This window comes from Eptatretus burgeri, chromosome 14, assembly GCF_056783735.1.
Source record: "Eptatretus burgeri isolate ZD-2024b chromosome 14, Ebu_testis_v1, whole genome shotgun sequence".
Classification (NCBI taxonomy): Eukaryota; Metazoa; Chordata; class Myxini; order Myxiniformes; family Myxinidae; genus Eptatretus; species Eptatretus burgeri.
Genome location: NC_140974.1, coordinates 43,574,872 through 43,588,299, shown reverse-complemented (window position 1 = coordinate 43,588,299; position 13,428 = coordinate 43,574,872). Strand labels below are relative to the sequence as shown.

Genomic DNA, 13,428 nt, shown 5'->3' with positions numbered 1-13,428 from the left:
TCTATGTACGTACTTGTCCTGAACCAGGAAGGGATGGTTGGGGGGAGGGGTGAAGTGAAGAACAGATATTATTATGTGCACTGGCTTGATACATTTTTTCTTTTCTTCAATAATTTTTCTGTTGGATATAAGCGAGGTGTTAAATTTTTATTGTACCGTTACTGGTTGCTGAAAGGGCTCTTCGTTATATTGAAATTGTTGTACCACCTGTTTATTTTACCAAGGCGTTACTTGTAAATATTTATATTTCTGATGGTCTAATTTGTTTTTGTGTGTGCAGATATAAAAACTCCTGAAACAACTTTCAGTTTCTTGACTGCACCGAATACTACTACTACCATTTCATCGGTCATAGCACAATCAGCGGCAATGGTTCCCCCTCTTCCCTCAACACTGTCGACGTCGCAGAACATCGAACCTTCACCACCTTCGCTCATTTTTGGGAACTCGTTAGAGCAAACGACTTTACCGTCTTCCTTGTCATGTTCTCTGTCATCGTCAACATCATCAACCACTACTTTTTCTTCGGGATTGGCGTCGGCCAATCCCTTTATATCCACACTTGCAGTGGCGGCCCAACCAAGTCCTAAGGCACCAAACCCCAGCCTAGCCATGCCATTTATGTTTGGAACACCTGCACAACAAGCCACCTCCACCGAGTCAGCCTTCATTGGATCAAACACATCTACTATTGCACCTTTGATATTTGGAAGCCTTTCTTGTGGAATTTCTGCTTCTGTCTCGACAGCTTCCAACAACTCAACTGCCTCACCATTCACGTTTAACCAATCTTTGGAAGCACCTGCACCAGCAGTCACCACTTTGACTGGCATAACGCCTTCACCCTTTGTCTTTGGAGCACCTGCAAAGGCTACAAAGTTGCCCACCAGTGCCCCAGCAAACCCAACACCTGCTTTCAATTTTGGGGCTGCAACAACTCCTGTCAAGCCTCTCGAGGCCCCGCCTGCCAATGCTCCATCCACTCCCTTTTTATTCAGTGCTCATGTGGGAAGTGCAGACCCTTCCATAAGCAGTGCTCCGACACCTGTTTCAAATCCGTTTGTGTTTGGTGCAGGGGTGTCTGATGCAGGCGCAAAGAACATGCCACAGAGGTCGTCACCTTTTGCCTTCTCAGCTTCGGTTCCTGGGAACTCAGGTGCGAATTTCCTCTGGCATGTTGTTTCTGTATCACTAATTGTTTTCAAGGTGCCTGGGCAAAAAAGGAAAGAAAAAAAAAAGCAAATATGATTCCGTTGTACAATATTTGGTTTAATGGTTGCAGTTATAGATGAAGAGACAAACCATGAACATTTGTGTACGATTAAGACCAATGCTGGACAGATGGACTGAACTGGCTTTTACTCCCTCAGACTGCGTTCGAACAATGGCGGGTTTGCGCTCGTGAGAACAGAGGAGAGACACGAGAACCTTAAGCTTTTATAAAACCAACGGGTTTATTCCCGAAACAAATAACCAAAGGAAGATTGACAAATGGAGGGATACGACACTGGTTGGAGGTGGGGAAGAAAGGGGGAACACGGAATTAATAATAAATAATTATATACAATGAGAAATATAACCTATAGAAATCTAAGGTGCCTCACTTCGGACTCAGATGAGGAAAGGGAACATGAACTGGGTAGCTTCAGCTGCTGGTGGATGACGTGGTGATGAGGGAATGGCAGGAGAGATGGAAGTGCACAGCAGGATCCAGGGACGACGAACATGCTGCAGGCATGATGAAACGGGCAGAGGCAGGCAGGCAGCACAAGCTCTCGGCGGAGTCTGCTCTCCTCTGAGTCTATGATCCTTTTGGGCTCCCCCCAGACTCGTTAGCCTCACCAAAATGCACCACACCCATGTGATCTAGGCTCCTCCCCCCGTGCTCTGGACAGCACTCAGCCCCTTGAGGCATCCATAGCTTCATCCCTGGAAGCATCCATAGCTCTGCCCCCCTACCCCCGACCTTTCTCCCTTGCCCAGCAGAGCCCCAAAGACGCCTGGTCCCACCTAGTGGGACATTACAAGGGGTTATATGTACATTTCCTTACCTTAATGCCTATGTAATTTGCACCATGCACCACCCCCTGTATGGTGCACATTCGAACAAGACAATCCTTAAGCTGACATTTCCCTACTTATTACGTCGAGGTTGGTGAGTGCCAAACAATTCTCATTTCCTCTTGTACAGTTGAACCATTTATTTAATACATATGCTTATGGGGAATCAGAGGAACTTCAATAACACAAGCAAGCAATACACTCTATCTTCTGATCCTATTCGTACATGGATCTTGAGTTTCTTTTATAATAAGCAAAAGTGGGGAGGGTAAGATCATGGAATGATATCTGGCAATTTTCAAGACAAGGTGGCTGCTGAGGTTGAAGTTTTGGGGTTGGGAAAAAAGATTACTTAAAGCCTTTTTGCAGCGGCCATTCAGAGGTCAGATTTTATTCAAAAGGCTGAAGAACAATTAACGATCAGAAGGTGATAAGAATTCAAGCAGACATCTGGACATTATCTAAGCACACATTCAATTGAAGTTAGACTCCAGCTTCCAGCCAGACTTTGATGCCAACATATAATTATTTATATATCAGAATCCCTTAATATTAATAAGTGAAATAGAATAGTAGATAATTATATTCTACTGGAAAATGATTAAAGATTATTTGGAAGGCCAATCTGTTTTGGAGAAGACGGGTGTTTTACTTGGCAGACTGGTAATCTCCCAATACAGTAAAGAAATATGTTTGTTTAAAATGCAAATGTATACATACATACATACATACATACATACATACATACATACATACATACATACATACATACACATCCTTCTTGGGCTCCCCCCAGACTGTTGTACTTCACAAACATATTGCATGTCTATCTGTGAATCTCAATGATGATGTAAAATTATGTGAAACACATATGAATTTTTTTTTATGACATGTAGTTGCTGCTGCTGCTGTTGTGGTTGTGGCTGTTGTCTCTGCCACCGAAGGTGGAAGGTGGTTATCTTTCACCTCTGTCTGTCTGTCTCTCTGTGTCTGTTTGTATGTTTATCGCCTACAGATCACAATTTAAACTGATCTTCATGAAACTTCACCACATATTTGAGTTCGTCATAAGCAAGAAACATATTGCTTTTGAGGTCAAAAGGTCAACAACTTTGTCAAATTTCTAAAATCCTCAATTTTCATCCGATTGACTAGAAATTTGAACAGGATTTGCATATCAGGTCACTGAATTGAACCACCAATTCTTTTTGATGTCATCATCGGCTGAATGTCTAAAATTGTCAATTTTCACCCGATTGACTTGAAATTTGAAGAGAATTTGCATATCAGGTCACTTAATTCAATGAACAAGTATATTTTTTGGTCAACATAGGCCAAATTGGTTAAGGTTCTGAGGGCGGTTATGTCACGTAGTGGTAATGGGAATGTTATACGTGTTACAAATACGTGCCTCCCTGCCATTGTAAATATTAGCCCCAAATACAAGCTTGAAAGTGTCTTGACTTATCCTGTCCTGCTTTGATCGTGACATAGTGTGCCTGAGGGACATTGACTCAGGGTTGATTGGCCTCTGATAGACAGAAGGGTGCGACGGATAACCCTGGTTCGCTTCGCCATTTAACAGACGTGAGCTTAGCAGGGCTACAGCCCCCTAATTCCCAGTAGGATTGTGCTGCGGCCAATACAGGGAAGATAATTTAATTCTCAATTTTATAGACCACTCCACCCCCAAGAGGGAACATCCACAGACACGTGTTTCGGGCTTGTTGGCCCTCGTCAGTGTGGAACGTAAGTTTCTCATTAAATTTAAACCCATGTGTAATGACTGCTTGCAGTCCCTGCTAATTTGTCTGACTGAACCGCCAGACTCGCCAGCGCTGAGGCTGTTCTCTGAAAATGGCCAGAGATGTTGACATTCACAGGCAAATGATCATATGAATCAATTGGGGAATTGGAAGAGCAAGACAATGGTGTAGAAGTTGTTCATAACAAAATCCAGAAGAGGATTTGCCATTGACAGAAATCCAGGGAGGAAAGTTTACATATTGAGTCAGTCCCATAGTCGCGGAAGTCCTTTGCAGAAGTGAGCTCAAATAGCTTTAATAAGGGTGCAACATGTCTGCAGCGATGCTACTTTTCTCTCTTTGTGGCTTTTTGAACCATTGCCTGTCAGGCTTGATGCACACTGCGAGTTTTCCCCCTTTGACGTCACAGTTTAGCATAACAGTACGGTGACATCAGCGTTGCTGTGGATTGAAGAGCTGATTATAATCATCCTTATTCCCAACAGCAAGCAAAAATATCATCCTAACAGTGATATAGCAAGGCAATAGACAATGCAGTCATGTAGGAGATGACGCTGAGTGGTCACAAGTCATGCAGCAATTAGAAATGGCTATGACTGCACACAATTTGCCTTGTAGTTACGATACACAGGTGATCCTACCTTAATCCTTATTTGGCCGGAAGAGCATGAGAGTTAATTTATTTGATAATCAAGCCACCTGGGGTAATTGATTAGGTTAGAGACGGGATTGGGTCTTGACGTTTTTGTGTTGACTGCTATTGGCATTGCAAGTGGTATGTGCTTGGGAACCTTGGTGGTGTACATTTCTTTCTACGCTGTTGCTGATGACTTGCCAACAAGTGATGAAACCGGTCCGACAGCTGATGGGGGCGTGTAGCATTGAGATTCTCATGTATGAAGTACTTCTTAATATCTGCAGCTGTAGAGGAACTAGGGTAGCGTTTGAAACAACAAAGGGCTTTCCTTATGGAGCTTTTCTTGGTTGCTTTATGCAGCTTTATTTGGCTAGGGAGGAGTTGATTTATTTGATAATCCTAGCTACCTGTGGTATTTGATTTGGTGAGAGCTGATTAGTTATTCCCTCCATTTGCAAGTGAGTGACGTGTTGCATCTTGTTATATATTGTCGCTGATGTGGCCCGGGTAATCAAAAGACCACGGATGCCGTTGGTGACACTCAACTCTGGCCGGATCTCCGCGCCCAGGGTCGGGTTACCATACCTATGAGATGAATGAAGCAGATGGAGAACCATGGCAGCGGCTCAGTAACCAATATTAATTGGCCAAGGGAACCAGCATTACATGGCGCACCCTATCGTCTGTCAGACCAATCAATAATTTGGGCCAAGCTGTTATCACGCTTCACGCTATTTGGGTCATCACGCTTCTAATGCAAGCTACATGAAGTTTTCCCTTTAATCAGAGAGAGGTCCCTCTTGATGTCAATAGCGGTAACAACTCCCTTAACTTCCTCCAGCCACTTCTAATTCTTGCATTCAATGATGCCTTCACATCACCACCTGCACTAATCATACCACCAAGGTAACAGAATTTATCTACACGTTCCAGAGATATATCCCCATGAACTAACCTTTTCGCTCTAACTGGGAGTCACTTGTTAACCTGCGCAAACAGCATGTTTGAAGTCAGATACCACCTGCAGTCTACCCCTGATGCCAGTACACCTCTTGTGCACCCAGCAGTTGCAGGATTTACACAACATTGAATTGCTACCTCCACCTTTTCTACATGCAGCACAGGGCCACCTCCCTCCTTTTTCCACATTTCTTTCTCCCGCACCACTAATCAGTGCTTTTGTTTTCCCTGTATTCACTTTCAGTCCTCTTGCCTCAATACCCTCCTTCCATACTGCATATTTACCCATTACCTCTTCCACACTGTTTGCTATCAACACTAGGTGATCAGCATACAGGATTTCCCAAGGTGAACTTCCTCTAAATTCCTGCAATGTAGCCTCAAGAACCATGATGAACAGGATTGTGCTCAAGACTGACCTCTGATGAACACCCACTTTCACTTCAAAATCCTCACTCTGCACTCCATTTACCCTCACAGAGGTTTTTAGGCCATCATCCATTGCCATGACATCTCAGGTGGTGGGCCCTACACTGGCTCTACTACCTCCAGAATATCCCTGTTCCAAGGGAACTCATTTTATTTTAGCAGGTGCTCACAGTAACTCCTCCAAGCATATCTAATCTCCCCATGGCCAATCAGTACATTTCCCATATCCTTCACACATTGTTCTCCTATGAGATCCTTATTTTGACTGATCATTTGCTTTGCTATCCTAAATATCTCCCCTCTACTATCTGCATTATTTATAACATCCTAAAGTGAATCCTGTACTAATTTTTTAGCCTTGTAAACTTCCCTTCTTGCCCTACATTTAGCCACTAAGTATTCCTCCTTATCCCCTCCCTTTTCCAAATCCTAAACAATTTTCTTTTTTCTTGAATCGCCAAATCCACCTCATTATTCCACGACCATGTAGCCTCATGTCGAACTGGGCCCTTCGACCAGCCACATGTCTTTTCAGTAGCTCACAGCAGCCCCTCTTTTTAAGAGTTCCAACAACTCTCTACATCCTCTCCTACCATAGGGCTTCCAAGATTCATTACCAGAAGTTCCTCAAAGAAATGTTCCTTTACATTCTGATCTTTCAGTTTCCATTCTCTTCTCCTTGGGACGTCATGTTTCCTCTTTTCCCTGCTCCAACTTACTTTACATCACGCACTTGCAGCCGATTTTGGAAGGTACATTCTTCTCCACCTATTGTTTTCACATTCTTAACCAACTTCCTATCTAATCTCCAAACTAGAAAGTAGTCCACCTGGCTCTTTATACCTCCTGCTCATAAGTGATCAGTCTGCTCGGCCTTTTGTTAAACTTTGTGTTGCAGACGACCATATCTAAAGCATCCCCAAACTCAAGTATTCTTACACCTTCAGTGTTTCTAACTCCGAAACCTGACCCACCATGCACACCCTCATATCCTTCTGCCAATGCTCCAACATGTCCATTCAAATTCCCTCCGATCACAACTTCTCTCTCGCTAATCCCTGAAACAACATGCAGAAGTATGTCACAAAACTCGTCTTTCTCCTCACTTAATCCTATCTGTGGGGCATTTATTGATAATACTGCTAATATACGCTTATCAAACAACAGTTTTAAGACTATAACTCTTGCATTTACCCTCCTAACCTATTTACCCTCCTAACCTATTTACCCTCCTAACCATAATTAGCTTGACATAATTAGTCAAGCTAATTATGTCTCATGGTATTCTCACAGAATACTGAGAGACATAACTAGCTTTTTATGGTTTCCCATAAAACCCTGAGGGGGCATTCAAACCTAACATTAACTATCCCTAACCGGGGGCTCTGTTAGGGTGGCTGGCTTGGGATCTTAGGGTCCTGAGTCGAGCCCCGTTAGCTGGTGAATTAACACCAGGTTCGGTTGACTCAGACTGTCATCCTTCCGAGGTCAGCAAAACAAGTACCATTGCATTGGTAGAAGGGCACAGTATCAGCGGCACAACCACATTTCCAAGAAATTATAGCTACCCGGCAGCCAAGCTGCCACACGCAAGAAAAGAACAGAAGCGGGGGCTCTCATGCACGCATGTTCCGACGTGCGGAGCCCCCTCCTCACCGCTCGACTCTTCTTGAGCTGAACTCGTACCCGATACTCCCTGGGGAAGCCACTCTGCATCTGCCACTAACCAGCCAGTGTCTGATTGCGGGTTCCCGGTCTGCATTCCTCCTTCCTCACTCTTACCATTCATTCTAAGGTGCTCACACACCGGTGCCACACATTCCATGCTTATCACACACACCCCGCACATGCACTCCATCGTATGCTCTCCCTCACTTCCTGTACTGGCCAGCATGTACTGGCCCATGCGGCTTCAACCCCATGGTCAGGCAGCTTGCCATGTGCCGAGGAACACTTTACAACCTGGCCGTGCCGTCTCTGCTCCACTTCACGATAATCCTGTACTGCCAGCTCCTCTGGCACAGATTCCCCCCATTGGGTTACGCGTGCCTCACACATATTCCCCCCCCACACATACACACATATCCCCCCCCACACACACATCCCCCCCCCACACACACACACACACGTTCATCGACCGCCTCACCTGTTTCAAAGACTCTTTCCAGATCCTTGCATCCAATGCCGCGTTACCATACAGGTTTGGGTCCCCAAAGGGGGCAAGTGTTGCACCATTAGGCATCACATGTCTTGGATATAATTAGGCTGTGCAAAACTGAAGGCCACGTGACACAATCTAGTGATATGGATGGAGACAGCGACCAACCAACTCTTCATGGGACTTCTTGGAGACCACTAAATGAAGCTGCCAGGACAAACATAATTTACCCAAGACGTAGTGTTTTTAAAAATAATAATGGCATGGGGATGAAACGGAGGGAAGCAATCACAAATAACAGTCAGCAATAAAACATCCCTTTACGCACTATCCGTCATACACACCCACAAATCGATGAACGAATGGAAGATCCTTAATTATCCTATGTCCTTGGGACCCAAGCAATCGCACCACAGGAGATGGACACAAGAGGCTGACAAGATGGACTTTGGCCTCATGCCACCAAGGCTGTTAGAGGACTGATTGAGGGATTTTGTTTCATCTAGTTGCACTTGTGGAATTTAAAGATCCATTTTGAAAAGAATAGTCCTGGGCTGGTACTTTACTAAAATTCCAAAAATGGCATGTCCTTTGCATTTCACGTAAAATTCACTGATTATGACCTTTCCTGGCGTCGTGGTGATGCGTTAAGTATGGAGAGATTGCAAAGGAAAGTAAATCGGATCAGGCATCTAATATTTACCAATTCTTGCCATTTGAAAATGTCCATGTGTGCTTCTTTTTTAATTTTTTTTTTTTTATCCCCTGCAGGTGTAGGCTTCTGTGGTGCAGGACAGTCGTTGGCCCAACCACCAGCATTTGGCAGCCAACAGCCTTCAGTTGGTGTTCCCACATTTGGTCAAGTATCGTCACAGACGCCTGCTTTCGGGTCTTTGGGACAGCCATCACAACCAGCTGCGTTCAGTTTACCAGCCAATCAAGCACCATCGTTTGGGGGGGGACAGCCATCTTTGTTTGGGCCCTCAGCGACGTCAAACCAACAGTCTGCGTTTGGATCAAGCAATAATCCAGCACTTGGTTAGTTATTCTACACTTTAAAAAAAAATAATAATCCTGCCGTTCTTGGTAAAGCTCTTTACTTTCTTGGAACTCCAAGCTATGAATTATTTTCTTACCCCATTTCTTCAGTTTATCATTACACTGTGCTCAGGGAATAGCCTTACTCGTGTTTTATCTCTTCTTTCCCACCACAGGGGCAGGTTCGGGTTTTCAATTCAATTTAAACTCTGCTCCCAGCTTCAACTTTGGGGCAGCCGCGGCGAGCACAGTACCAGTTGCTCCCAGGGGCTTTTCCTTTGGAGGAGCTGCAGTTCCACCAAGCAACCAACCCACACATTCTTTCCAGTTCAATGCCACTCCAAACTTTAACATCGGGTGTGTGTTGTAATAGAGTGAGTGGATACAGGGTGTATTTATTTTTGCTTGTTTCGTTGCATTTTTACTTGTTTGTTTGTTTGGTTCCTTTACCACTGAAAGTGGAAGGAGTTTTTTTTTCACCTCTGCCTGTCTTGTCTGTTACTTGGTGAATTTTTTTTTTTTCACGAAGGAGGCTGGTTTGCAGCGTTTGTCTGTCTCTGTCTGTCTGTCACACGATTTTTCGCCACAGTTTTCAAGCAATCGTTCCGAATTATTCTTATTTTTTCTATGGAGACAGGTGACCAGCCAAGGACAGCAAAGCATAATTTTGGTGAAGATCTGGAAACGATAATTTTTTTTATTTTTATTTTTAAACGATTCTTCACCATTGAGAGATGGGACCAAAAATGATATGTAGTACAATATCTCAAAAGGTTACAGATGGATTCGGATGAAACTTGGTGGACATGTTGGGAGTGCCACAGGCAAGAATTGTTTCACATTTGGTGAAGATCCAAATCCAGATATGAGAATTATTTCATTTTTAAGTGACTCCTCACCTTTGAGAGATGGTGCTAAAAACGATATTGCATGATATCTCAAAAAGTTGCGGACGGATTTGGATGAAACTTGGTGGACTTGTTGGATGTGTGACAAGGACCAATTGATTCAATTTTTGGGGAAGATCCGAATCTGGATCTGGATATGAGAATTTTTCAAGTGATTCTTCACCATTGAGAGGTACATATGTAATACGTCATGCGTGTCTGTATTTTGTTAAGAGCGTATATTGAAAACCGTTCAGCAGAGGAAATTGAAACTTTACCACATGTTTCATGACCATGTGATATAGCGGTCATTCTTTTGAGGTCAACATAAGCCAAAACGTCACGTAGTCCAGGTCAGGTATGGGAGCATGTGCCAGAACAGCGCGTCGCTGCGTCCACTTTCCGCCGGTACTCCAGGGGCCTCCGTCTGGCCATCCCCCAGGCAGATGCCAGGCCCATCCCCATCTCCTTGAGATGATGGTCAACCTGCTGCAACCACGAGGCATGTGGTCAGCCCACTGGCCTCCTCCACTCATGAGACTACCTCGCTGAGAGAATCTGGTGAGCAGGATCAGCGTCAGGAAAACTATCCACATGTCCATACAGCCGCAACTGACGCTCACGGACTATGCAGGTAACAAATCTCATCCGAGTCTCTCTCAGCAACCGCTCGTTGGACACAAAATCTGACCAGCGATAGCCAAGGATTCTCCGAAGAGACCTGGTACCAAAGGAATTAAGTCTCCTTCTCAGATCCTTGGTCAGAGTCTAAGTCTCGCATCCATAGAGCAAGACTGGAAGTACCAAGGACCTGAAGACTCGGACTTTCGTCCTCCCGCACAGGTACCGGCAACGCCACACCCCATGATCCAGTGAATCCATGACTCCCCAGGCCCGACCCAGACGTCTATTGACCTCTGACTCACAGCCAGCAGAGACATGAATATCACTGCCAAGGTAAGTGAATCTCTCCACGACCTCAACATCCTCACCACAAACAGACACAGACAGGACAGCAGCATCCAAGATGTCACCGAAAGCCTGGATCTTAGTTTTGACCCAAGAAACCCGTAATCCCAGCGGCTCCGACTCCTCTTTCAGCACCTCGAGGGCCCCCAAAAGGATATCTAAAGTCTCCGCAAAGATGACTGCATCATCTGCAAAAATCAAGGTCCGAGATCTTGACATTCCTAAACGATGCACCGCAGCTTGATCTCTCCGACATCCTCCCTAAAATCCAGTCCATACAAGTGCTGAAAAGTGTGGGGGCCAGTACACACCCCTGACGAACTCCAGTAACAACTGGAAATAAGTCAGAGATGGTACCACCACACTTCACAGCACTCTCAGTACCAGAGTAGGGTTCAGACATCAAATCGATCAGTTTTGGTGGCACCCCACGAAGACCAAGAATCCTCCAGAGGACATCCCGATTCACTGAATCGAACGCTTTACAGAGATCAACATAGGCTGCAAGCAGCCCCTGCCGAAACTCTCGTCTGCGTTTGGTGAGGACACGAAGGGCAAGGATACGGTCAATCGTTGACCTCTTTGGTGTAAAGCCTGACTGCTCTGGACGCTGGTGCTCAAGCAGATGGTGGAGAACCCTATCAAGAATTATCCGAGCAAAGACCTTGCCGGGCACTGAGAGCAGCGTCACCCCTCAGTAGTTGTTGCAGTCTTGGCGATCACCCTTCCCTTTCCAGAGAGGGACAACAAGGCCCCTCTTCCAGTCAGTTGCGATGATGCCTGTGTTCCAGGCAGAGCACAAAACTGCATGCAACGACACGAGTGCAGCATTTCCACCAGCCTTGAAGTTCAGCATGGATGCCACAGATCCCTGGAGCTTTGCCCCGTTTCAACTGGTTCACCGCAGCCCGTGTTTCCACAAGCGAAGGTGGACCACAGTTGATTCGAGGGTCAGCAACAGAGATTGTAACACTCTTCACGTCCAACTCGACAGCTGGGGGATCAGCCTGGTACAACCGCTCAAAGTAACCGGCCCAGCGGGCCTTCACTTCAGACTCCTCTGTCAAGAGCCTGCCACTCTCTGCTCTAACTGCAGTGCTCCGAGGGATGGGCTTGGATGAACGCAATGCGCGAATTCCCCTGTAAGCGGGACGAGAATCACCTGTCCACAGGTGATGCTCTACCCCTTCACAGATTCCTCACACATAGGCCTCCTTGTCCACCCTCAGTGCACGTACAGTTTTACGCCTCAGCTCCCTGTACAGCTCAGCTCTGCCATTCAGCCTGGCCCTGCGACTCTGGTCAATGGTATCCAGTGTCCCTTGAGAGACAAAATTCTTCTTTGCCCTGCGATGAGCTCCAAGACATCCACCGGCAACATCAAGGACGGTGGTCTTGAAGGCACTCCACAACTCTTCAGGACCCCCCAAAGCACCCAGACCCCCCAAGTGTCCACTCAGCCTCTTCACAAACTCCTCAGCAACTCTCTCATCCCTGGGCTTGCCAACATCCAGCCGAGGCTGGGATGGTACCATTCTCCAGGATTTAAGGTGCAGCTTTGGAGTTGCTACAACAAGCCTGTGGTCAGTATTGAGGAACTGAGCACTCCGGTAGACCCTGCAGTTCTGGATCATCCTCCAATGACCGTCAATGAGGACATGGTCAATCTCCTTTGCCACACCGCCAGCGTTGGAATACCAAGTCCAGCGATAAGCTTGTGGGCGCTGAAACCATGAACCAGCCACCCTAAGTCCATGACTTCTTGCAAAGTCAAGGAACTTAGTGCTATTCTGGTTCATAGTTCCTGACCCATGGGGACCAACACATGTCTCATAACCATCCCTATCAGTTCCAGTCGATGCATTGAAATCCCCCAAGACAAGAAGTGTATCTCGTCTGGGGCACTGATCAACCACAGACTCGAGCGTGGCGTAGAATGTGTCCTTCACGGTGAGATCACTCGCCTCAGTCGGAGCATAAACAGAGACCAGGGAAATGACACCTAAGGAGTGACGAATCCTTAATCTCATAATACGCTCGTTGACCGGTGTTACCTCAATTATCATTGGGGTCAGCTTATTGGACACAGCAACAGCAACTCCTTGGGTATGGTAACCATCAGAGGGACTAGACCAATAGTAGATGTAACCACCCACCATTATCTCGCCGCAATCCGGTCTCCGAACCTCAGAGAGAGCTACAATCCCGATGTCCAAACGCTTGAGCTCAGATGATAACAGAGACAGGTGATCATCCTCTCTTAGGGATAGGACATTCCAGGCACCCACCCGAAGGGACCGCCTCAGGTTAACCCAAGGAGACCGCCGTCTGGTGGACACCTCAGCACCACTCCGACACACTCTCCCGCAATCTGACCCAGGGATGTTACCCCGTGGTTTCCCTCCTATCATCAAAGATTGGGGGTCCCAATCCCGTCATCCGGTGAGCTGTCCTGCGAAGGGAAGCTGCACAGGAGGTACTCCCACGGAGTGGGTTTTCAGATTTTTTTGCGTTTTTGCATTT

General features: G+C 46.0%; 1 protein-coding gene across 4 annotated transcripts in view; it reads left to right on the top strand.

The window, feature by feature from the left end:
• NUP153 (nucleoporin 153) overlaps positions 1 to 13,428 on the top strand; it is a 101,843-nt gene that overhangs the window by 78,064 nt on the left and 10,351 nt on the right. For all 4 annotated transcript variants that reach the window (XM_085854523.1, XM_085854520.1, XM_085854522.1 and 1 more), the window contains 3 exons: positions 281 to 1,156; positions 8,783 to 9,049; positions 9,226 to 9,406. In XM_085854523.1, the coding sequence (XP_085710649.1) occupies positions 281 to 1,156; positions 8,783 to 9,049; positions 9,226 to 9,406 (1,324 nt within the window). The remainder of the gene's footprint in view (positions 1 to 280; positions 1,157 to 8,782; positions 9,050 to 9,225; positions 9,407 to 13,428) is intronic.